General features: G+C 39.2%; 1 protein-coding gene across 1 annotated transcript in view; it reads right to left on the bottom strand.

Moving 5' to 3' along the window:
• Positions 1-14077: 14077 nt before the first annotated feature.
• tnfrsf21 (tumor necrosis factor receptor superfamily, member 21) overlaps positions 14078-25814 on the bottom strand; it is a 40753-nt gene continuing 29016 nt past the window's right edge. The window contains exons 5-6 of the mRNA XM_029425616.1: positions 18820-19084; positions 14078-16486 (exon numbers count right to left, since the gene is read on the bottom strand). Of these exons, the coding sequence (XP_029281476.1) occupies positions 16257-16486; positions 18820-19084 (495 nt within the window). The 3' untranslated portion in view covers positions 14078-16256. The remainder of the gene's footprint in view (positions 16487-18819; positions 19085-25814) is intronic.

Below are 25814 nucleotides of genomic sequence, written 5' to 3'. Positions count from 1 at the left end.
GAAAGATGTCCCTTTGGACCGATAGCCCATTTGTCCCATTTACACTCTTGCTGCAACAAACATAATCCCATATTCTGTCTCTGATTAGCTATATTAGCAAAGTACAGATTGCCTTTGTTGATTTGTTTAAGCATTAGAGGTGAGATTGGTTAGGGCGTCCTTTGCTATAGTAATCTTGGCCACATAAATAAAATATCAACAGGGAAGGTTCAACTACATCATTATGCATAATAATCAACCCTGTGCTTCTGTTCCTTGAACTGAGAGAGTGTATTTATGGAGTAATGGGCCTTTGGAACAATGGTTTGTTTTCGGGATAACGGGCTGTCAGATAAATTTACTTTTTTTTAAAAATTATTATGATTGGGGTTTTGGAATAATGGGCCATTGGAAACGTCCCACCTGTAGAAATGTTGACAGTACAAATATAAATATAAATTTCACATTTGGAACTATGAGACCAAACACAGTTGGCCTATAAATGATTGATTGAATAGATGTGTTTACACCTATTCAATCAATCATGTATAGGCCAAGTATGTTTGGTCTCTGCAGTCACTGGGCACAGTATGTTGCCCAGTGACAGATTGTATATTGTTGATTTGTGCTCAGGCCTTGCTAGTGCCCTGTCTGTGAAGCCCAGAAGGATTTATTTGGTTGACATACAGTGCAGTTCAGCAGTATATGGACAGTGCTACAGTATCCAAAGAATGTGCATGTCTAGGAGCTTTTTCACTTCCTCCAGATTTCTTGAGTTAATAGATGAGCCATTACACTCCAAACACTTGAAAGAAAATAGCAATATGTACAGACACCACCAGGAATTGATTTAATGGATTTAACCACTTTGTCAATTGCGGGAAAATGGGCACAGAACACTTTCCTACAAATGGCACACTGCACCTTGAGTCACAAAATTAGGCCTCATGCTGTTCCGATGAAAGGAAGCTCCAGTCTTACCTGTGGTGATGTCAATGTGTGTGACATTCACAGTGGGACCCAAGGCTAGGGAAAAGCCGCCATTATCCAGGAGGCTTCTGAGGAAGATCACTGTCTCGATATCTGGAAAATTCAGCTCCACATCTATTTCGTACTCAACCTGAGCTAGCAGCCCTGTTGAAAAATACAACATGATTTAGGGTCTCTTTTGGTTTCAGGACATATCACTACGCATATAATTTAGATGTGGACATTTGAGGTAAAACTTAAATTTGTGTTTACTGGCAGAGCTGATGGTCCTTTTAAAGATCACAATGAATTTCACATATTTTAGGCCTTAGAGCTTCTGTACAATCAGAGTTTATTTAAAAAATATTAGCCAATGCAACCCTTTAAAATGAAATATGCACTTAGCATTTGTTAAATCTATGGACATGGACATACTGTATGTCCATAGATATGTCAAAAATTAGGCCAATTGTACGGGAACATAGGTTCAAATTCCAGGTGAGGTCTTTAGCCAGGGACTTCATTGAGCGCGGGGTACGAAGCGAGGGATCATGTATTTTTCATTACATGAGTGACAGTGACAGTAAACCTGGACATTAACATTTATTGATGTGTTTATATCATTTTCATATATTTAGCCATTTATATTTTAGTCTCTGATTTTTGTACATGTTATCTGTGTCTGCGTTCTGCTATGCTAAGTCTATTTATACCGCAATAACGGATTGTTTTCTTTTACCATGAGGGGGCAGCAGATACAAGCTTTAGACGTAAGACTAAAGGGGACATAACGTCCTTATTATCAGGTAAATTCTTGTACTTTGGGTTTCTACTAGTACAGGGGTGGGCAATTCATTTTTACAAGGGGCCACATGAGAAACCCGAGCTGTGTTGGAGGGCCGAATCAACAATTAATTGAACTTAATTCTGCTCAATATTAATTTTCTCCCATTGTAAAAAGCAGTACATTATATATTTTGATTAGCTGCGACTAGTAATCTAAATAATAAGGATATTCTCTTCCAATAAATATATGAAATTGTGGAGCGGGTCAAATAGGAAAATACTCCTAGAGAAGTAATAAACAGTAAAAACAATCATTACATCAGTATTTTATTTTTAACATGTTAATCTTCACAGACCAATACTGAAAAGGTGTTTTACAGTATGTAAAGATAAGCAATTAATCAACTTTATACAAAAAGCAATAAGTGCTTTTGATGTTTTTCAGTTCACTTTACTTGTTCAGTGAGAAAAATCCAGTCTGTCTTGGGCTTGAACAAGTGCACTGAAATCTGGTTGAATGTCTGAGGTGGATATGTGTAGGACAGCTGATCATCAGTGATAGAGGATCTGTATCTGGATTTGTTGAACTTCATCACTGAGAATGTCTGTTCACATATGTAGGTAGATCCAAAGAGGACCAGAATCTTCTGAGCATGTCTCCTCATGTGTGGAAAGTTCTCCTCTTTCAGGGAAGAGTAAAACTCAGGCAGTGAGACTGACCCAAAGTTACACAGCTAGAAAGTTGAAAAGCAGTGTTTATATGTTGTTGAGTTTATAAAAGCAACACCATGCAATGGTGTTGCTTTTATTTTGAAAAGGGTGCTGTTAAAAAAATATATATACTTTTTCACATGTTATAATTTACGATTGTCCTCACGCGGGCTGGATGTGGCCTGCGGGCCGTACAATGCCCAGGTCTGTACTAGAACATGTTTTCATGCTTTAAAAGTTGAGTTGAACTTGTCAGCAAACAGTTGCCTATTTACACATTCAATTGCAGCGAGTTTGTGTCCAATATTCATCATGCGCAACCCCTTTCAAATACAAGTAATCATGTGATTCATTGTTAATATAAAAACATCATTGTTGAATTTAAGTAACATGCATTGAATTGCACTGAAATGAATTGACCCAGACCCTAGCTCCCCTTCCACTTGGCCAATGCTGGCAACAAGCAAAGAAATGAATGCCTCTGAATAAATTAAAAGTGGATTCAATAATAAGTTATGACTTGTTTACCTGATATTGGTTGGCAGGACTGGCCATCAGCTGGAATGGCATTGATGCATTTACAGATGCCACTAAGTATGTAATCACAGGCTCCATGTGTGACACAGCTGCTGTTTGGCCAAGCAAAATCTTCCTCACATCTACACTGGAAGCCAGTGCCATTTGAGGAACACACTGTCAAAAGAGAAGATTTGTATTTATATACTATTAAACTTGATAATAAGTTGGTAAGAAGGTCAAGATTGCTATTAAAGCTACTCACCTGTTGTGATGCTAATGTCCGAGATCTCTGTGTTGTTATCAAGTTGTATGGGAAGACTATTCAAGGAGGACCGAATCTGCTCAAATGTTTCCACATTGGAGGCATTCACTACAACATCAATAATGTAACTCCATTGGCCTGCAGGCACTGAAAAGATTTCAATTAAATAAAAACAAGATTCATTTGTTTGACATCCATGCATACAAGGAATTAGAATAATAGGTTGATATTTTGGGAAATACAATTATTCACTTTCTTGAGTTAGATGAGTAGATTGACACCACTCTCATGTCTAAGATCTTTCCATCTAACTAGAAAGTGTATAGGTTAATTTCCCAATATTCTATCATATTTAATAATTGGACTAACCACTCCTTTTCTCCCTGGTGTGAGGTAGAAAGTGTTCTTCTTCTTCATAGTGTACCTGAGACAAGAGATAGGAATCAGGTTCAAATAATTGCTTTGTGTTATTTATTAAAACTCATGATCCCATATTTTCTGTTTAGTAATGTAAATACAGTTGACCTACCGGTAACACCGAACTTGGAAATTCAATGAAGTATCCTGTTTCCAAAATAGTAAGCGTCACGACAAGGGCGAAGACGGTTAAGCATTTCTGAGATATTGCCATTCCTTTAAAGAAAGGTTGCGTGGCACAGAAGAGAAAACAAAAACAATTTAGTCAAACCATCCAGCTTTACTTGCTGCATTGTTTCACAGTTTGTATTGTTACACGGTTACAGATATATGGAACACAGTCATAGCTTTACTATAAATAAATCTACTAACCACTGAACAAATGAAAGTCAAGCCAATTATTAATGCCTTGAGGGTTTCTTATCTCAATAATTATTTCATTACATCAATAGCATCCATCTATATAGATCTACCAGCTTTGGTGTTGCTCAACATCTTAAGCCATGGACTTTGAAACGTGTCTGTACCAGGTACATTTAAGTTTAACTATAATTCATTCACTAAAATAAAGATTTGCTGAGAAATCAATACATATATTTCGGTGTTTGTTTTATGTACTTTCTTGATTAATTACAGAAATGATATTTTATGCATATTTCTGTTATGATTTTTCTGTTTTAGTGTTCGTCTGGTGAGTGAATTGCTGGTTACGCCCGACAATTAATTTAATTGTTAAAATATGTGTGGACAGGTTGTATCACTTAAATCCCATTAACAGGCAATTATATAGTGTCGGGGTGGGTGTTGTTAGCAGTGGCTCTGTTGCATCTGTGATTTAAGTATCTGTTCATGCCTTTGTACATTAGTTACTCTGTGTCATGATTATAATCACAGGGTAACATTCGTAGTGTTGACGTTACAGCAATACCTGTGAGTACTGACAGTTTGGTTGTTTGCCATTCCCCCAAACGGACCCATTAAAAGACAGCTTACATTAGCCAGGCCCCGAGTCACAGTCAGTGGGCAAGAATACACAACTCTCAGAACAGAGTCAAAATAACACTGCTAACTGACGACTGTACGTGTAACGTTACGTTTTAACAGTTAGTGTATTGGCATGGATCCGGGTTGGCAGAGATGAGGGAACGTGTTTGTCCTCTGTGCCTTCCTAGTGCTGCTTTGCCGTGAGGGAAGCATGAAGCGGCTCCCAAGGGTCGCATTCAGCCAGGGAAAATCCCAGCACCAGTATTAACAGCGGGCTGATGGAGCAATGGGTCTAACCTGTGTAAACAGCAGAAACAGAAAGTTTGACAATCTGGTGGGGAGTTGACTAAATTTTAACGGAAGATCCGTCCGTTCATTTATTCAATGTTTTAGGTGTGTACCTTTAAGTGAGAAGTGACAAAGATATCAGATGTATATATTTGTTTTCCAGTATACACACCTTTAATGACTTGTCCTCTTCAGGTCAGTTTGAACTGCATTGGACAGAGAAGCTCCCACACAGTGTTGGCTGTGAGTCAACAATATCCTGTGTTGCTGAATGGCACAACAGAAAGGTTTATTATTTTTAAGATGCCAGAATAGAGACCTGTTCAAAATTGGAAGTGAGTGAGAAGATCAGAAGATAATGGAATGTATTGCACTAAATGTAATCTTGTCACCTCAGATATGCTTACTCCTTTTCATAATATGCTACCCTTCTTCTGTCAATAAAGTGTTTTATGAACAATTACAGAATAGTCTACTCAAGGAATGAGATCCTAGGAAAGAGAGGAAAAACATAAAGCAGATCTTATCTAGTCTAGACTTTAACCAGCTGGACAACTAGAATAACTCATTCCTACAAAAATCTGATTGATTTGATTTTCAGTAATAAACCTCAAATAATCATCAAGACCTTTAATATCATAACTGGTGTGTCTAAGCACAACTTGACACTTATGGAAAAGAAGTTGACTAAGAATTTATATTTATTTATTTGTTCTTTTCCCAAACAGCCTGAACAGTTTAGAATCCCAAGAAGTGAACTGGAAAACTTTGAAACTGCACTAAAGGAAACAGACAGGAATAAACTATTGTTGGGGGTAGATGCATATTAATTAATAGCCACAACTAAGAATCCAATTGACAATTTTACCACGAAAGCCAAAACCAAGAAAAGACATAAGAAAAGCGAAACAATGTGACTATGTATTAAAACAGGCTCTTAAATCTAAATTAGAACATTATAAACGTAAATTAATTTTGTTAAGAAACAAGGTAATTAAGGAACTGAGAAGGCCAAGGCAAACTGTTTTATAAACATTATTGATGAGGCAATAAGTAATACCAAAGTGATCTTAAAAACAGATTACAAATCTAAATTTAGAACTAGACCATTGTGTTGCTGCTCTAGCCACATTGCCACCATCTCAGAAATGGTCAGTGAGAAGTTTTTGCACAAAAACAAAAATGTCAGAAATAGCTCACTTAAGATGTCTTGAACCAACTGTATGGAAGGCAGCTATAGAGACATCCATCTTCAAGGCTGGTGATCATAAAGCTGTTTGTAATCATCTCTAAGATTGCTGAAAAATGGGAATCTGAACAGCTCATCTTCCATTTTACCAACAGCCCCTAGCAGCACACCACTCCATTTAGACGGCCATCTGTTACTTTTTAAAAAACATCATATCAATGATAGACAATGGTGGTGTTGTTGGAGCTCTATTTCAGGTACAGGAAAGCCTTTGAGACTGTTAACCATAACACGCTAGACACTTTCATCAAGTCTTCTACTGGTGTCCCACAAGGGTCTATTCTAGGCCCACTGTTGTTTAACTTATACATAAATGGTCCACCATCAGTTTTCTATGACATTAATGTCTAGATGTACGCAAAGGATACGGTTGTCTATGTCTATCGCAAAAACACAGATGAAACTGCATCCAAACTGTCTGCTGAAATGGTACCAGTTAAAACATGGTTTGTCTAATCCTTCAGTTTAAGGTTACAAAACAGATAGCCTGTTCTTCACAAATATACCAACCTCAAAACCAGATCCAGACATCACAGTCTCTAAGAAAAGAACTACAGGTATTATATTAGTTGAAATACCTTGGCATCACTGTTGATTGAAATATGTCTTTCACGTCACATGCAAGGTTGCAAGAAATATTAGATTCAATCGGGCCAATTTCTAAATCACAAGGAACTGCATGTTGACTAATGCAGCCAAAAATATTCTTGGACACAATGAGCCTCCCACACATCACCTACTGTGTACATCAATAAAACCACACTAAAGCCAATAGAATCCCTGTACAAACAAACAATAAAAACCCTAGACAAAAATACACAAAAATACCATAATTGCAATTTTTAGCAAAACTAATTTACTAAGATTATTAGGCTGGGAAAACACAGTGCAGATCTCTCTGCCATCCTGTAGTTAGACAACTAGCTAATTGCACGTTACTTCTTAATCCTCTGGCTCAAATGCTCTCAATCGTCATTTGATCTGCATCGTGAAGTTTTGCACCAGAGCAGAACAAGGTGCGCACTCCAAGCTTTTTTCTCCACTGCTGGATTCCCCTAACTGTGTGCTACTTTTATACTGTTACAAATAACAATTTCCATTCAACACTACAAAAACCTTAAGTGACTGTTCCGTCACCTTGGCAACTGTGGAACATTCATAAGGACTGTGCTAAAACTGCTAAGTTGTTTTGTTACCTAAGGAATCAGTATAAGATGTTTGTTGCAACTATCTTAAAAAATGTCCTTAACTAAGGAAATAAAACACCGTAAGTAAAATACTTATCACTTATCAAAAACTTGAGATGCTTCAAGCAACCAGCCGATGGTTTATTAGAAATCGAACTTGTGAACACTAGAACAGTGATGTGTTGTTTTTTGTCCTATTTGTCATTACTGCTGCTTCAGATAATCATAGTCTCTGTACATAATATCTACACTTTAACAGGCCTAACATTGTGTTGTCATGCTATTTGATGATTAGACTGTCAGACTCTGTTCTAAGAATTGCTCCTCTTATTTGTATGTAGTGCAGGCTCTGTTTGTCTTTCACTTCTTTTATCATTGATTATTTTCAATGCTTTTATTCTTAAAGTCTGTCTTTTAACTATTGTCTAGATGTGGACCACTGATGATAATTAGCCTTTCTGCCTAACTCTGTCATATTTCAGAAATGTTATTAATATGCACTGTACTTGTCAAACTTGATATTAAACCGAAAAAAATCTAAAGGAAGATACTTAAACAATTATCATATGTGTAATTCCAATGGCACAAGCAATTCTTACATGATTCATTGGTGCAAGTGCACACCTGTACGCTGTAATTCATCACGGCACAATGAGATGACGCGGACAGTGTCATGTCATTAGAAGTTATTAGAGTGAGTGAGTGAACACCAGATTGCTTACAGGAGCAGCACTACACAAACTGATGACCAATTTAAACACATTCACCAAGCCCTGACATGGCAATATGTGGATACACCCATTTTATTAAGCATTAGGAATACTGGAAAAATAATAATGCTGTTCGGGGAAAATAGAAATGAGATAAATGAATAAATGTCAAGCTCGATGGGAGATCTAAAAGATAGGAAAGCTAATGCTGGTTTAAGACTGACGTAGGGCGCCAGGAAGGAAAACGGGCATAATGATGTTCTGATAAGCAGAAGTGTCTTTTAGGTTTTTCATATTGCTTGACCCTTAAGCTCAGTGCTGCTAAACAGGTAATAATAAGTACATTTGCTTCACAAGTGTACATTAAAACACTATAAAGGTTTAAATAAGAAAGTGCAGTATTAAACAGAGTGCCTGAGATTACAAAACCAAACAGATTAACTATCAAGGAATACTATAATCTCAATCATTTCACACACACACATTTACAGAGCTACGGTTTGTTTGAAAAGGCACCATAGAAAATATTAGTTTACATAATCATAAAAGAGGTCACACTGTAAACAACCAGCTCAGTCTCAGTGAGCCTATTCACAAAAAACACAACCATTAAAAAGCTTATTCAATTAAGTCCCAACAAATAGTCATTTCCCCAGACATGTAAGCACATAATTTCTTACCATCCTCTCTCTTCTGCTGTATGTATCCACTCTACTGTATGTGTTTAGGAAACACTCTTGAGAGTGTAGAGGTTGTCAACCCGTACTTGAACAATGAGAAACATGCTGTGCACATAACTTCCTGATATATAGTAAGGGACACGCACTGCTGGCTCAACAGGTTTAATTATTCGCTCAACTTCCTTGTTTGATTTTATCATCTATGGCTTCCTTGTACTTGTATGTGTATGTGAAACAAAGATAATATTCACACAAGCAGAGACATAAGTAGATTAATAAGTAGTCAAAGAAAAAGGTATTTATTTTTTCCTAAACAATTTATAGGAGAGCATTCTTAGCAGCAACTTGAAAACACAGGTAAGATGATACCACAAAGAGACAGTGACTCAGTGTTCAGCGCAGTAACAGCTATATTTAAATCTAGATAAATCCACTGTAGGTAGTGTTGCAGACAGACTGCCAGTTAGTGCACTGGTGACTCACTTTTATTCTGTATGCATTATTTAATATGTATTGACAGATGTTAAATTGTTAATTTAATGATTTCTAATTGTCTAGGAATGATTAAAGCTTCAATGTGTAGTTCTGAGCCACCTGCTCCAAAGAAACAGGGGGCAGTATTTCACCTCTAAACTGCGTCCATACAATCTCTAATGTTTATATTTTAGTTGTAGTAGTTTGGCATGTTTACTGTGTTCTAGTTTATTCTTTATATTGTGTATTGCATTTACTCCTTCTATACTATTATGCAGAGCGGCGCATGTAGCGATAAACACGTATTGAGGTGCTTATCGCTACAGGTGGACTCCTGATGTTGTCTTTTATATGTCTCCTCATTGGGTCCGTGGTCCCCAGTGGTCCTCAGCATATCTTCAATAATGATTGAAAATAAAAAAATAAAAGTATTGGAACAAATGTTAAAGTAAGCCGTCAACTGCTTGATAACTTCAGAGAGTTGCTAGGCGACGGGAGCGGCAAAATGTAGGGGCGTGAACAACAGGTGACGTACCAGGAAGTCCCCCGAAGACAGGACCGTCTCATTACACCGTCTCACACGAAGAATTTTAAAATTTCAATGTTGACAGGTATGTTGATTGGTGCAAGTGTGCAAGTGCACACCCGTACGCTGTAATTCATCACGGCACAATGAGATGATGCGACAGTGTCATGTCATTAGAAGTTATTAGAGTGAGTGAACCCCCGATTGTTTACAGGTGCAGCACTACACAAACTGTTGACAAACGTAAACACATTCACCAAGCCCTGACATGGCAATATGTGGATATCTATTGCACGTCTGTCCATTCTGGGAGCGGGATCCCTCCTCAGTTGCTCTCCCTGAGGTTTCTAACATGTTTCCCACTTTAATTATGGGGTTTCTTTTAGGAAGTTTTTCCTTGTGTGGTGCGAGGGTCTAAGGACAGAGGGTGTCGTAACCTGTACAGTCTGTAAAGCACACTGAGACAAATGTGTCATTTGTGATATTGGACTATACAAATAAATTTGATTTGATTTGATTTGATAAATGAATGAATGTTTGCCCAGATCTAAAAGATAGGAAAGCTAATTTCCCAGAGTATCTATTAAAAATAACAAGCAGGTTGTCCTGGTGTAGCAGCAGTGGCGGGCCGTGCATTTCACACCTAGGCCTTCAGTGATGTCCTACACAGTCCTACCTGAATTATTCCACCTCTTAATACCATCATTCTGACGCCATGACTCTAGAAACTATACATTTAGACAGAAACGCAGTATAACTGGGCGTTGCATCACCTTAACATAGTCAAGTACAACAGAGTTATAATAATATTTACGAAACATTTAGTTATAAATAGCAGGCATTCCCAGCTGTACAATGTGCAGTGCCTCTCGGAGGCTGTGAGCCGGGGGTACCGCTCGTAGTTAGTGATTTGAAAGTGGCGGACAAACCCTTTTCCCGGCTGTGATAGGCTCGCTAGCGTCGGGGTTGGCGTCGATGTCTATTTTTTCTTGAAAGGTTCGTCTTGAAAATGGCGTTGTAATTATATCTGTGACCACATCGATCTCTTCTCCTCCTTCAGCCATAGTGGGTTGAAAAAAAACAGCTTGTAGAAATCTACACAAATTAGCTTGTTCAAAGTTTGCTAGCTCTGCATAGCTCTGCCTCTCAATAGTGCGTATCCAATCAAAAGACGTGGACGTACTGACGTTATCGTCAACCAAGAGGAAAGCTATGAAATGAAGAGAATAGACTATGGGGAATAATTTAATACATATTTGTGGAAAAAATATATAAAAATGACGGCCCACCACTGTGTAGCAGACGCCATCTCAAGCGCCAAGCGAATACTACGCTGCGTTCACAGTGCAAGTGGAAGTGGGAATCATCTTATCTTAAAGTTTGTCTGTTGAACTGCACAATCTGTCATAGTTTATTGCTCTTATACTGCTATTGGCAGCGAATACGGTTTAAGGCAACTTGTTAAACAGAACTTTGTTACTGGTGTCAGTTTTTTTGTACTGACAATCAGGGGAATATGGTGTATAGAAAGTGTTAAATCATATTTCTTTCTTTCAGTTTACTTTTCTTTTTTTTTTAAATGATCAACACTTTTGGCCCAGATTTAGCTCCATAGGTAGGCTTCAGATTTAACCGCTCAATCTGCCTGGTGTCTGTACAAATACCTTTAGGCAGGGCACCTGACCCCTACCTAATCTCATATTGTGTTTGGTCAATCTCAGCAACAGACTCTTGAGCTACAGTGGTTTTGACACATGACAAAATGAGACACAGCTACCATTCAGCATTAATGCTGGAGTACTTGCTTTGCAGGTTTCACAGCTCTTCCAAGTAAGTGAAACTGAAATTTAACAGAACTCAAAACACTACAGGAAAAATGCAACAATGGTTCTTTGCTTGAAAACACTGATTCTCCACAAGGCACAAGACGAACTGGCAAAGGACAGTGACTGTAACTTAACAACAAGTGAACAATGAGACATGACTAAATCTAAACATAGACTATAAACTAAACATGAAACATAACAAATCTGATAAATAACTTCACATAAATAAATTAACAAACAGTGGTGGAATCTTGTATACACATGGTAAAACACAGGGTACCTTTAACAAACATCTTTTGAAATTCTAAAATAGGTATCGAATGTATAAGAGAAAGGCCTTTTTTTCAGTGTGCTCTCCCAGCACCACATTGTGATGGCAGAGCAGCAGCTGATTTAAATGTCGGTAAACCCTCTAAACACAGTTTAAGGCTCGTACATGCTTTCCGTGTTGCGCGGACAGCTGCGGTCTTGCAGATGTGCATCTGGTTCCACTTTTATTACCATTGAGGGTCTGACACACAGAAGCGGAAAGTATGAATTGGCCTTTAGTTCTCTGTAGCTTATGTTGAAAACTCCATACCATGGCAGTCATACCAAGAGACTCAATTTCGCAGTATCCTTCACATTTGTCAAAACCCTCCATGACTTCCTGCAACTTGATATCACCTTTTCATACCTCAATGTGAAAACTAGTTATTAAAAAGAGACGCCTCAAATTTGTTTAACCTTTTTTCCTCGGGTCTCCGTCCTCTTTACGGCTCTGATCGCCACAGCCGGCAGGATCTGTCGTAAACGACCGCGTCCTCCACATCGGATGGCTCTCTGATCACCGAGCAGTCTGCTAATAAGCAGATTCACCTTTTTTCTACCGTAGAGTGCTTGCATGAAATAAATCCCAGTTAGCCAGCATTGCTAATCCACATAAACCAAGTTAGCATGCAGCGGCTAATATTGAAAATAGGAGTAACTAGAGTTAGCAACACGCTAGCTGTATTCTGCATGCTAAAAACCGTGCAAGATGCATTCATGAAACAGGTGTGAAGTGGCAAGGGTGCCAAAGTAGGTTGTAGGAAATGGGAAAGGTTATGAAGCTTGAAGATACAGTACAAGTGTTTTTGTATAATGAATATAATATGGCAATTTAAAATTCTAATTATGCTGGAATGAAGCTGTGGACTACAATTAGTGTGCAGTAGCCTACGCATTAGACTCATTATAACTAACAAAGGAGTCAACGTGCTTGTGAGTGACTCATGTCTAATAAATTGCAGCAAAGCAACCTAATAAAAAAATCAACACATCATCATAGCATACATACAACAGACATTTGCCAATGACTGCATACATACACAGTAGAAGTTTGAGAAACTAGACCACTTTTAGACATGTGACCATTCGATTTAACGTTGCAAAACAGTAGTAGTTTTGAACATTGAACTACTTGGTTAGATTTAGGCAAATGGTTTGGGTTAGAATAAGTATGTTTCTTAGGTAACAACGACTTTGTTGCTCTTTATACTACATGGCCTGACTCCAGTCTTCATCATGATTACTATAACCTCTAAAGGTTGCTGCCTAACAACATACGGATTGTAATCAGCTGCCTTCCTTGCACAGACAACCTATACACCGTTTCTTTCAGGAAGGACGGCTTTTACTAAATTTAATGGATTAATAACACCGCCATTGCTAACAAAACACTAAAAGCACACATTGTAAAACTCAAGTAAAATCACTCTTTGTGTTCATGTCACTTGTGGTGACTGTGAAAAGTGTTTCCGAACAGCTGCAGCATAAGGAAATAAGATATGATTGCACTGCAAGTGTATTGTTTGACCTTTAAGGAAGTCCAATAAATATGTTCCTGGTTACATTACATATTTGCCAAGCTGTCCATCAGTCCAAAGTCTCAACATGAATATGTGAACAAAAGGTTATGCCTCCAAGCTGTAGTACAGTTTGTAAAAAGTAGGAAGGAAAACATTTTGTGGATACAAATCTTGATAGGTCTTCTATGCTGCCTATTGTAGGTAAATGAGAAAGTGAGGGATTTACAACAATGAGGTCACAATGGAGACTGAACTTGTATGTGTGTATGTGCACGCCTGCTAGCTGGCCCCAGTGTTCCCAACTCGAAATCTGATTGGCTAACGCCACAGTTTTGTCTCCGTTCACTTTAAGCGACAGGCGCCCGCACTGTTGATTCTGAAGGCCTAAGGGCAGATTTCTTGGACCCTGGCAACACATCATGGCTGAAATATGATTGGATAAAAGCTCTAACATAAAGGTCAGCCCTCCACATCTCGATCTGAGGCTGGAAGCAGCGCAACCAAGAGGAAAGCTATGAAATGAAGAGAATAGACTATGGGGAATAATTTAATACATATTTGTGGAAAAAATATATAAAAATGAAAATTATATTCTGATGATGTTTAGGGCAGCAGAGAAGGCCTTGCTGGCTCTGATGGCCCACCACTGCACATCTCTGAATAAGTGAAAACCACACAGAGTTATGACAAATGCTTTGAGCTTTAATTGGTTGATTTTAAGAGGTTACATAGTAGTAAACATACTGGTTACACAGGTAAATTGTGATAAAATCATCCACTCGAACCACATGTGCGTTTCATATCTCACCTTCATCCTGTCAGACTTCCTTAGAAAATAAACTCACACCCTGCAGTTTGTGTCTCCACAGCGTTGTGGAGAGAGCGAGCTCACACATTCTGATTCTCATCATCACCATCCTCATCATTGTCAACATCCCACAGTCCACAGCAGCACACCCTTTAATCTTCTTCACTCAGTCTGGAATACTTGAAATAGTCATTAGTCCAGGGTTAAGAACCCCTGTGTCAGGCCAACCGGTGAGAGTTCACATCTAGCACCAAAGGAACTTTGATAGTAACTGGCTTGGTGAAAACAGAGTCCATCATTTGCTGCTCTCATGGCGCCTGCAAAATCATCTCCCAACGTTGATGAGTTTTTTTTTTGGTGGTGCTTTTCAGTTTTATTATTATTTTAAGAACATTGAACTTGGAGTGTAAATGATTTCTTCCTCATTTAAATCAAGTAACACAATTAGACTTCAAGTAGAGTATGGAGTATGCATATCTTACATCCCAGCCAGGTCATCTTGTCACGCCAAGCAGGGGTGAATACATTTGAATGCCCATAAACACGAGATACAAAGAAGTATAAATGATAACAAAGAGATGCTACAATAACATAATAAATCAAACTAAATGTGGAAAAAAAGACAACAAAACCAAATGTTAGTGAAGAGCGTTTCAGAATAAAAGAAACAGAAAATGAAGGACAAGGAAAATACATGTCTGCCTCTTCAATAGAAATAGAATTAGTGCATCATTACTACATTTAATCAACTTCATAGAGCATGTAGCGACATACCACTGCATAAAAAAATCACTTGTATTCTATTACTTTTACTATAGCACTGAAACACTCAGACATCCACACATGAAGCTCCAAAATGTATCAAGAACACTTTATCAACGCTACATTTGTTGAGGCAAACAGGGCTAGCTAGCAGAAATCTGAATGTGCGTGTACTGGTAGAAGTTTTCATTCCTTACTGTCCTTGAGTCCATCAGTGACCGAGCTTCCAAAGCGACGTATCTAAAACATTTTAGATATATGGCTTTGGTTCCAGAGAAGCAGGCAAGGGGCAGTAAACACTGCACCCTTCCTGTCCAGTTCATTTTTAGTTTTGGAGCCTTTGTACAACAACAGTTCGAAGGTAAAGCCACATATCATATTATTAGATTAGGTTAATGGTATTCCAGTATTGTAATATTCCATTATTTTGATGTCTAATCCAGTAAAATTATAAAACCCACAGATGATCTGCTCCAGGTATAGGCAATTAGAGGGGGTGGATAGAAAAAATTAAGGGCTGAGAAAAGGGACCAGCTTAGGCACATGACTTATAGATCAATTCATACCTGGGCAATATATCTGTGAATGTGGTTTCCAAGAAACTTTAAAACCCTAAGAATAATACCAGTGTCATTTATAGTTATAGCTTATGTACTATTGTCTGTGTGTAGTTTCCTTTTATGCAATCATTTAGCAACAACCACCATGGTAAATTAGAAATTCAAACACTGAAATCATGTTAAAGGCAAGAGAAGCCTGGATGATTTGTACAACTGACAAAAACCCCAGAATTGACCTTTAAAAGTGAAGGCATTGGCCAGTTAAGGTAAAGAAAGTGCTTTTTATGTTTTTCCACGTAGTCAGCTTCTTCAAACCAGCTTTTTCTATGTTTGGAGGCTCTTGAGCCTCATTGTTAAGGTCACAATACTCTGATAATATCACCTTTAACAAGGCTTATACTTAAGAAAAATGAAGAAAGTACTCCCTTGTGTGACACTTGAATTACATTGAGCTCGACGCTCATTAAGTATAATGGTACTGTATCATGGTAGACACACAAGACAATTGAAGAAGATTGGAGGGTAAAGAGGATTAAAGTACCAGCAAAGATTTGAGTCATTGGAGGGAGTAGATAACCACTTCAACACCCAGCTCAAATCATGTGACAATGTGACATGGCAAGTCAGACTTTCAAAATTCACACCAGATCTGGGTCATCCCTCCTACTGAGCCACCTTTTTTAATTCCTGTGCCATGTCTCATCTGTGTGGTTTCTACCTCCCTCCTCCACTATAACAGGTCAGGGAGGTGACTGTAGACCGAGTCTAGCAGCGTCTGGCTGGCCTCCTGACTCTTGACTCCCGCGATCTCAAACAACTGGTCCAGCTTGTCCTCAGCAGCTGGGATCTCCTCAATGATGTGCAACTCCTCTGGGTTGAGGATGTGCAGCATGTCGTCAAAGATAGGCTGCAGGTCGCAGGAATCTAGACGCACCTGCCGCAGAACAGTGTCTTTCTTCTCTGGAGGGGAAACGGAGACGTAAACAATTAGTTTACTATCTTAAAGCTGCTCTAATCAATATTTTTGTATTGACAATGGATCAAAAGATTATATGAAATGGCTTGTGGCAATTAACCATAGACTGTATAAAGATGAACAACATGACAGCTCCCCTAAAGTGAAGCCAAAACATCTCCACCCTGGTGGCTGGCTGCAGTATAGGTCATAAACCCCATCCTCTTCATGTTAGCAGATGAGCCAAAGAAAAGAATAAAAGTACATAATACATTTCTCAAAGATGGTTTCTGTCATTTTAGGTAGTTCTTATCAAGCTGATGTATGTTCAAGTGTCCATTATTCCGGATACATTTAATTAGTTATTTGATACTATAATATGTGGGTGTGACATCATGATGAAATAGTGAAACGGAGCGGAGGACGCTATTGTAGCTTGTTAGCTGTAAGTATTAACTGCTCTAGTTTACTGTCAGTTATGAGACAGGAGCGGATGGTATAGATGCATCTTTTAAACAAACGTTCGTGAACTTATTGTTATGTTGGTGACCGTGCTAGAGAACTTGCTAACTGTACAGTTCAGAAAAGTGTCAAAAGCTTAATACCATTGTTAGTAGTTCAAAAGTAATCAATACAACCAACAATAATCTCAGTAATACAATAATCAGTCACAGATAATCTATAGGGATTTTCAAAGTAAAATACACTATCATATTAAAATAAAATACAGCATTATTGCTGATACAATATTAGATGTGAGGAAATGCAGAATTATTTTTTCACTTAGCAACAATGCCTAAAATGACCACATGAGGGCAGTCGGTATCCACAGATCAGTCATCACATCATTTTCTAGTGAGACACATTATTGAGTGTCTGAATAATGTGCTCTGTGTGTGAAGAACGTGAAACTGCTGATACTCAGTATCTACACAGACCACTGCCAACCAACCGGAGTCTCTCCTCTGAGAACAATCATCGGTCTTGGCTACCAGAAATGTCTTGTCAGGTTAAAATGTGCGACAAGTGGGAGTGAGTCTTTGGTTGAGTGAGATTTTTAAATTTACTTTGGGGATTATCAAACTTTTAACAAAATTTGACTGGCTTTGAATGTCATGAGGACTCGGAACACAGATCACAAAAACAGTATAAGTCACTTGATATGCTGACAGCTTCCTTACTGACACCTGACGCATTTAAAACACACTTGTTGCCAGTAAAGAAATGGAAATGCTTAAGAGGCAAGATTTTAATGTGAAAACACAAGTGTCCCTATCAGATCCACACATATAGAATTATGTTTGCCCTGTTTGTAAACATGGCCATACTGTTTGCAGTTTATTGATGCTACATTATAAGATATATGGTTATCCATGTTAGTCAATATCAGTTGCATTGTTCTGACAGCTGGAGGCGCAAATATACAAAGTATTGACGCAACGTGAAACATTGTAAATATTAAAATTAATATTATTTTGACTATTTTGTTTTATTGTACTGTACAGATTATAAAGTAACAAATGCAGGTGTTCTTTAAATGTTTGCTTAACTGTGGACCAATTTGGGAAATCTGCTTTACAATGGCAACATGAATATACATGAATACCATATATAACTTAAAACCAAAGTCCTAAACTTTATGTATTATAAATTAATTATCTTTAATGAATCAGAGCTTCTGCCGCCAAGGCTGAGTTTCCAACTGGGCAACTGCTCCTGAACTCCAGGGCCCCTGAAAGCTTTGGACTTATATCAGTGTTGCGCTTTAATGTTGCATAAAGTCCATGGGGGGGGGGGGGGGGTCTGTGGTTACTAGGGGGCCAGGAGCACAGTCTGCTCATGCATTGCTACTTTGATATGTAAAAGTAAGAGATGCTCCATTTCTCTACACTGATGGCGATTTTGACGTAAGATCACACACCAGCGACATTAACTGTGGAGTCTGTTGGATGGTACTGTAGCAGTAAATTACCTCCGTAACACATTCTGACGTCCCTGTTCATCTATATATTGGAAGAGTAACTGCACATTTATGTGTAAACATGTAAAAAGTCGTGTTAGCGAGGTTAAAAGCGGCACTTTTTTGGCAACATCCGCTAACTGTCACGCCTCACAAAGGAGATAATGGTGAACACGGACGTTACAGACCAAAAAACTCAGTTTTCTGAACACTTAGTTTCTGAAAATCTTAAAAAGTTTGGGTGTGGACAAAATGCCAAAACCCATAGAAAAAGTTAAGTTTTAAAATAGCTGTGTACGTGTTGACTACTAGACCACCACAGACTTGTCGTGGTTTCTGGGCAATGACACTGGCAAGTTTCACGGCTAACTGGCTCACCTTTGGTAATGAAGGAGCCGTTCCTGCTCAGGGCGGAGTCTTTACTGGAGGTGGAGTCACAGCGCAGCAGGGGCTCCGATTCGTCGGGGAAAAAGCCTTTGATGCGGTCCACCGGCGACTGCTCCAGGCCCACGCCGCTGGCCCCGCCCACACTACCACCACCGTTGCTGTTGCTGCCGACGCTGCAGGGAGACTCGAGCGGCTTGTGGACGGGACTGAGGCTTTGGCTTACATTCACTGAGGTCATCAGCTGGTTGATGTCAAACTGTAGGTAGAAACAGAGAGATGGGAGGAGTGGAGGGTGAGGGAAAGGGAGGAGGGAGAGCAAGAAGAGGAGAAAAACAGGAGTGTGTGGTAAAACCAATGCTTAAAAGCGGAAAGTAGACTCTGTTTCCATATATGTATAGTCTCATTTTACACATAGGAAGTTGACATATAATTGGACTGTATATGGAACATTACATGAAGAAGAAAATCAATTAACTACTGCAAGTCTCTGTTTCCTCTGCGGTCATTGTTCTTGTAATCCACAAAAAACGTACAAGAACAAACCCCTGAAGAAATTGTGTTTTTTTTTGCTCAAGGAACCACATGGCTTCACTTTGCAAACACGCTAAACAGGGAATGCCACAAGTTAGTCAGGAGGTGCAGCAGGACATGGAGATTACCTTGCATCTGTCCATTGCGTTGTAGTTCCTGATGCACAAATGCTAACCCCTTTTTCCAAATCAGCATGTTGTTTTCTTCTGGATAGGCCCAATTCACAGCAATGTCTCTTCAAAGTCTGGAAGTCACTAGTCTTTCCATATAATTTTGTCCAAAGCGACGTACAAAAAGTGCACGCTTTTAGTTTTTCTTCCAATTGCTTCATCTTCCTGTATCTGTCTCTTTTCCTCTCCCTCCTCTCCCCCCGTCTCTCTTTGGTGAGTAATGAACCTGTTGTTTGAACTAGTAGTGACTGGTTTGGGGATGAGATCACGCGAGCATGTCTTGTTTTTCACAGCGTGAGACAAGTCTGGCCTAAAGGTTGCAGCGCAAGAGAGGTCATTTCTTTGCTGTGCGCACACTGAGAATGGAGTTGGTGGAAACCTAGACAGAACAACCAACCAGCGAACAGACAACTAAATAAATGTTATTGTCTAAATCAAAATCCATTTTCATGCAGTGGATTGAATCTGCTCAGTTCACTATCAGGCCTGATGAATGAACTCAAACAGGACATGACACAGAAACACCAACATTGTTCTCTTTCTCTTGTGTTTTCTTTATCTATTCCATAATGTCTGGGGCACTGGGCCACAGTGTGACACAACTTATGTGGTTCTGATAGAACAAACGCGCTCTGTCTCGCTCACAAAGGCATGCATACATACACAGAAGCACGCAGGCACACACACACACTGTGACAAAGACAAGCTGACTTTTACACAGCAGCAGATGCAACTGGAACAAATGTTTTTTAAGAGTAGATGAAAAAAAACAGAGACACCCATGAGGGATGACAGATTGAGCAACCTCAGGGGACAGGAAGTCAGCGGGAACATAAAATAAAGCCTCGTCAAAATTATACAATCTGATATTCAACTTTGTGACACAGATTCAAACCTATGCGGGTGAAGGTTCTCTGCAATTTTGCCTAAAACGTTTTTAAACATATGTCTTTGGTTAACTTATTTGGTTAATCATGGAAAATGGTCTCTAAACCTGAGTGAGACAGATTACAACAATGTATGTGTTACTCACTTCACTTTTTTCACTTTAAATTAATGGCTGGTGCACCAACAAAATTATTTTTAATGGGCCACTCAAAAAATCCAGAAAGACAGCAAATCAACTGTGACGGAGTAAAAAAATTGTTGACCAATTATCCTTACACCTATCTAGCAACACATTGATTTAGTTCAGAATATTCATCTGCCCAGTTTAACTCTGGTGTTGTCTGGTTTGGGTGTTGTCCGTGTTTTTGTCTTAGAACTTTAACCCTTTCACAGAGTGTTTTCAGTTCATGAGAGTTAGTTGTAACACTTCGATCATCTAAAAATGTCATGTTCAGCGTTCGGTTGTACTTAACTCCACCCTCTCGTACCACTGCTGGTTCCAACAAACCAGGATGGTAAACTGGAAGCTTCTAAAAGGTAGTCCACAAAGCAATGGGTCATGTCACGGTGACTACTTCCACACAGTCTATAGTGGGGGTAGAAGAGTTTTTTGTTTTTTTACCTGACCCTGGACATAATGCTTCTGACATGGCTGTGATAAACACTGTAATCAGAGCCATACAATAGACTACACTGTCAGTGACGAACATTATGAAAAGCTCTGTCCCTTCTGCCCATTCAGGTATAACACTTCACGTATGTCTGCCACTCTGTCTGAGAGCCTCTCAAACAACATGAATCTGGTTCCCTCGTGTGTGTGTGTGTGTGTGTGTGTGTGTGTGTGTGTGTGTGTGTGTGTGTGTGTGTGTGTGTGTGTGAGAGACAGAGTAAAGGATCAGGCTGATGTACACACACATACAGACTGAGCCAACTAGCCTAACTGGCAGAGTTGGCAGATTAATTAGATCCAAAATGATACAGCAAAGAATCTCCCTCAGCTGTATTACTCTAAACAGATGAGCTATTAACTAAAATGCAGCTAAAATAGGAACTTGGACCAACTATGTAGAGCACAGCATCGCTGTTAGAAACTATGACTTCATGGCACATTCATCTATGACATTTAAAGCACATCTTCTATTGATAAGCCTGCTCCCAGACTGCATTAGAGCATACTTAATGTCAAACACACTAACAAACACACAGAGATAATCCCTCAGAATTACCTTTAAAAGAATCAAGGCCGTTTCTGGGAAATCTTTCTTGTCCTTTTTTTCCAGAAAGTAATGGATGTGGTTTCATTTTATTATCTTAAGGGGCTCTTTATGGAAGGGACTGAAAGGCGTCCAACAGGAAAGGAGTCATAAACACCCAATTATGGAAGAAATTGCACATGATTGTGCATCATTGTGGCAGGAAGGGTGAATGACTACTGTGTGTTGTAGTTTTGCATTCCCTTCGCAAAGAAGAGAACAAGGTTTATGATGGTGTGTGTCTGTCTCTGAATAATCTAAACATTGAAAACCAGACTCCATTTCTTAAATTAAAAAAACATTTATAGTAATATAATGCATATATCAAAAAGTTGGTTCTTTAGCTGCTCATGTCGTAGACTACACTGTTTTGCAATAAGTGTCCTTAAAATCAAACAGATAGTAATCTGCAAATCTCATGGAATAAATCAATTGAGTGAATTTGTGTTTAATATAATAACAAATTCATTGTTTCCCCAAAACAAATCACAGACATTCACCCATGTGAATGTGACTAATTTGTTCCATCTTTATCCATGCTAGCAGCGTATGTCAATGTCAGTATCTCGACAAGTAGCGATTGGATGGATTGCCACGACATTTGGTACAGACCGTCATTGTTCTTCGAGGATGAATCCTACTGACATTGGTGAACCAGTGAAGTGACTCAACACCATAAACCATTTGAAATAACTTCCTTTTCATTAGGTACCAGTGTCAGGTCTGAATTTCAATGGTAAATGGACTGCATTTATGAAGCGCTCTTCCAATCTTTGTGATCACTCAAAGCGCCTCACAACACCTGTCAGCATTAAACCCATTCACACAGTGGCTACCATACAAGGTGCACATCACACACACTCACAAACCGTTGGGGTTCAGTATCTTGACCGCTTTGACATGCTGACTGCAGGAGCTGGGGATCGAACCACCGACCACTGGACGACCACTGGACGACCACTGGACGACCACTGGACGACCACTGGACGACCACTGGACGACCACTGGACGACCACTGGACCTCCTGAGCCACAGCCACCTCAATTTGTCCAATTATTTGGCTTAGTGCCAAATACCTGCAAAACTAATGACATTCCCCTCAGCCTCTGCTATGCTTTGTGTTCACTACTCATTATCAAGTGTTAGTATGGCAACACTTTTAAACTAAGATGGTGAACATAGACCTAGCAGTTTGTAAACAGAAACAATTTGCAACAATGCAATGGAATTAAGAACAGTGTCATTATGGCTCATGGTTAAGATTAGCATTGTTGTATAGGGCATGGGTAAACACAAAGTTGCATCTACTGGTTGCCACACCACCTGGAGAGCATGCTAAATGACCCAAATCAAAACACAACCACAATATTGTGTGGCCAACAGTGCATTCTGGGTCATGGTGGATCCTCCAGCAGTGACTACATTAACTCAGGCTTCTACTTTAAGTGAGGTGTAGCAGTAACTCCTAAAGGAATTTTAACTAAACTTTGTGAGGCCCAAAGTCAGTTAGGGTTGAGGCCACAGGACAAAATCATGTAGAAGAAAGAAAAATATGCTGTCACACCACAGGGTTGGAATTCACCCAGGGCTATGTTTTTAGTCTGTTTATGTTTGCAGGGTCTAAGGTATACATCTGCTTTTTGTGCAGAACAGTTTAGTCAGATTATCTATTAACTTTTCTATTTAATTAGATGTAAAACTTTACATTAGCACATCAAAACGTTTGTGCAACACTGCACAAGACAACGAAGTACACAACCACTGTTCCCTTTCCATGCACTGCTGGACCTCTTTTTACCTATGCTGATTCTTATTGACAGAAAAACTACCAAAATATGACCCTACTTGCAATAAAGTGGAATTATCTTTAAATGTCACAACAGGTACAGTACATCAACACAGGCTTCCCTTCTATGAATATTGTTTATATCTATTGTAAATCTACCACAAAGAATGGACAGCCACCTTCCTCAGTGCTACAACTCACACAGCAACATAGACAACCTAGACCAGTTATTATTAAGTATTCAACCCCTTTCCACTACAAAAGATACAGGCCCCTAAATCACCAAAAATGTGTCAGGTTGACTGCCCTACTAGGACGCTTATCTAACCCAAGTTCACACAAGACAGCTTCCAAAGCACCCTGGATACAATTGGTGGACACACTTTCATCGTTTGGACCAGGGGTCGGGAACCTTTTTGGCTGGGAGAGCCATAAAAGCCAAATATTTTTTAATGTATTTCCTTTACATTTTACACTTTTCAATTTAAATTTAAATTGAACTGCTCAGCAATCCATTTGCAGTTGACTTAAATATGTTCCATATCTTTTTGCACTTTATCCAATATGTGTATCCTGTTCAATAAATGTGAACCGTGTTTCGCCCTCAACGTAGTCCCAGCTTTTAATGTTGGCCCTCTCTGTGATTGAGTTTGACCCCCCGGTCTACTGCTTGCTTTGTGCAGTTTCTCCTCTGCTCGGTTTCGCGAAGGGCTACACACACACACACACACACACACACACACACACACACACACGTGTGAACACACCTTAACTTACAGCCAGAGACAAAGCGGAGGAAAGGAGAGGGGAGAACTAAAAACAAATCCGCTGCTAAATGTTTTACTTTAAAATGACACAATATAATTATTTATTACTTGTTAATCATGTTAAAAAATGTCAGCTCAGAATTGTCTGCGAGCCATATCGCGTTATCGAAAGAGCCATATATGGAGATCAGTCAAGTTCTTCCACGACAAACTGGGAAAAAACATTTCTTTATGGAGCTGGCATTGTGTATATGGGCATTGGTGAAACATGACAACCACAAACCATTAAAGTTATCCCCAAATACAAAATTGTGTCCACAGGGGTGTCCACACACTTAGCCATATAGTGTGTCCTTCTTACATATAAATCAGGTTAATTAAGGATGAATTCTTAAATAGTTTTAACAGAAATACTTCCTGTGGTCCCTTTAACAATCCTAATTCTCCATAATCACAATGCCACCCCCTCATTCCTAAAGAATTTAATTATCTGCTATTTTATCCACCATCAATCTAGTAATAAAGACAGAAAATGATTGCCGGAGATGATCTGCTCATTATTAAGCTTTGATGAAAGGACAAATTACAACAGATGACAAAAGAGCTGAGACGACTGGTGTGTCTTTAAAATTAGAACAACGCTGTAACTGTGCAGCACTGACCTTGGAGAGTGCAGTCAAGGGCACTCGTACAATTCACTGGAATGTGAAGAGAGAGTATGAAGGAGGAAAGTGAATGGTGATGAAGGATTCTATATGTCCTCTGTGTTTATGGCTTTGTTTGTGTGTTCAGAGGAGATACAGTACGAGACTGATACCAGACAGCCTATGAGTGAGGTTGGTGTGTGAGTTGTTTACTCAGTAGCAGTCATTCTGCTGAATGCATGCACATCATGTCAAAACATGTGCACAGTTTTGACGGGAAGAAAAGTATCGGATTTGTGTTTGTGAAAGGCACTGTACAACTAAAATAGCTTGTCCCCAACAGAGGCAATTAAAGGTACAATGTGTAAGATGTGCCAACATTTTAACTGGCGACTGCCCTGGAAAAATGGCGTAGCTATAGTTAGCAGTTAGCGCGAGTTCAGTCACAGCACCGATGGTGTTATCCCGGGGAACAGTAGACTTTGTGTTGCTTCCGTCACACAGGTCCACCAACCCACAGTGACTCCAGGCGCTGGGGTTTGTGCTGTCTGAACTCAAGTTGCTTCAGCCGCTGACTGGACTCTGCCGACCTCGCACCTGCTCTCTTGTCTGCGCCACCGCCGGGAACCAAGACTGAGACCAATTTGCAGGTTGTTTTCTAAATTCTGCCACTTTGGATTTAGTCCAATAAACAAACTGACGTAAAGTTACACGGACCCCAATGCCTTCGTAAACAAAGATTGATAAGCCCCACGTGAAGATGATAAGATAGCAGTGGTGTTTTGATCTCTTTTGGCTCTCTGAGTTTCAGCAGTTTGGTCTAATTTTATGGCAGACAGATAATTTCAGCCTGAATGAATAAAGTGTAACAAAATGGAAATTCAGTCCGATTATCAGGCTGATTTTGTGGTAGCATTTGATTTTTATATTTTGGCATCAGCGCAAGA

The sequence above is a fragment of the Cottoperca gobio genome, chromosome 24 (assembly GCF_900634415.1).
Source record: "Cottoperca gobio chromosome 24, fCotGob3.1, whole genome shotgun sequence".
Lineage (NCBI taxonomy): Eukaryota > Metazoa > Chordata > Actinopteri > Perciformes > Bovichtidae > Cottoperca > Cottoperca gobio.
The sequence above is the reverse complement of the archived record's forward strand: the minus strand, read 5'-3'. Positions and strand labels throughout refer to the sequence as shown.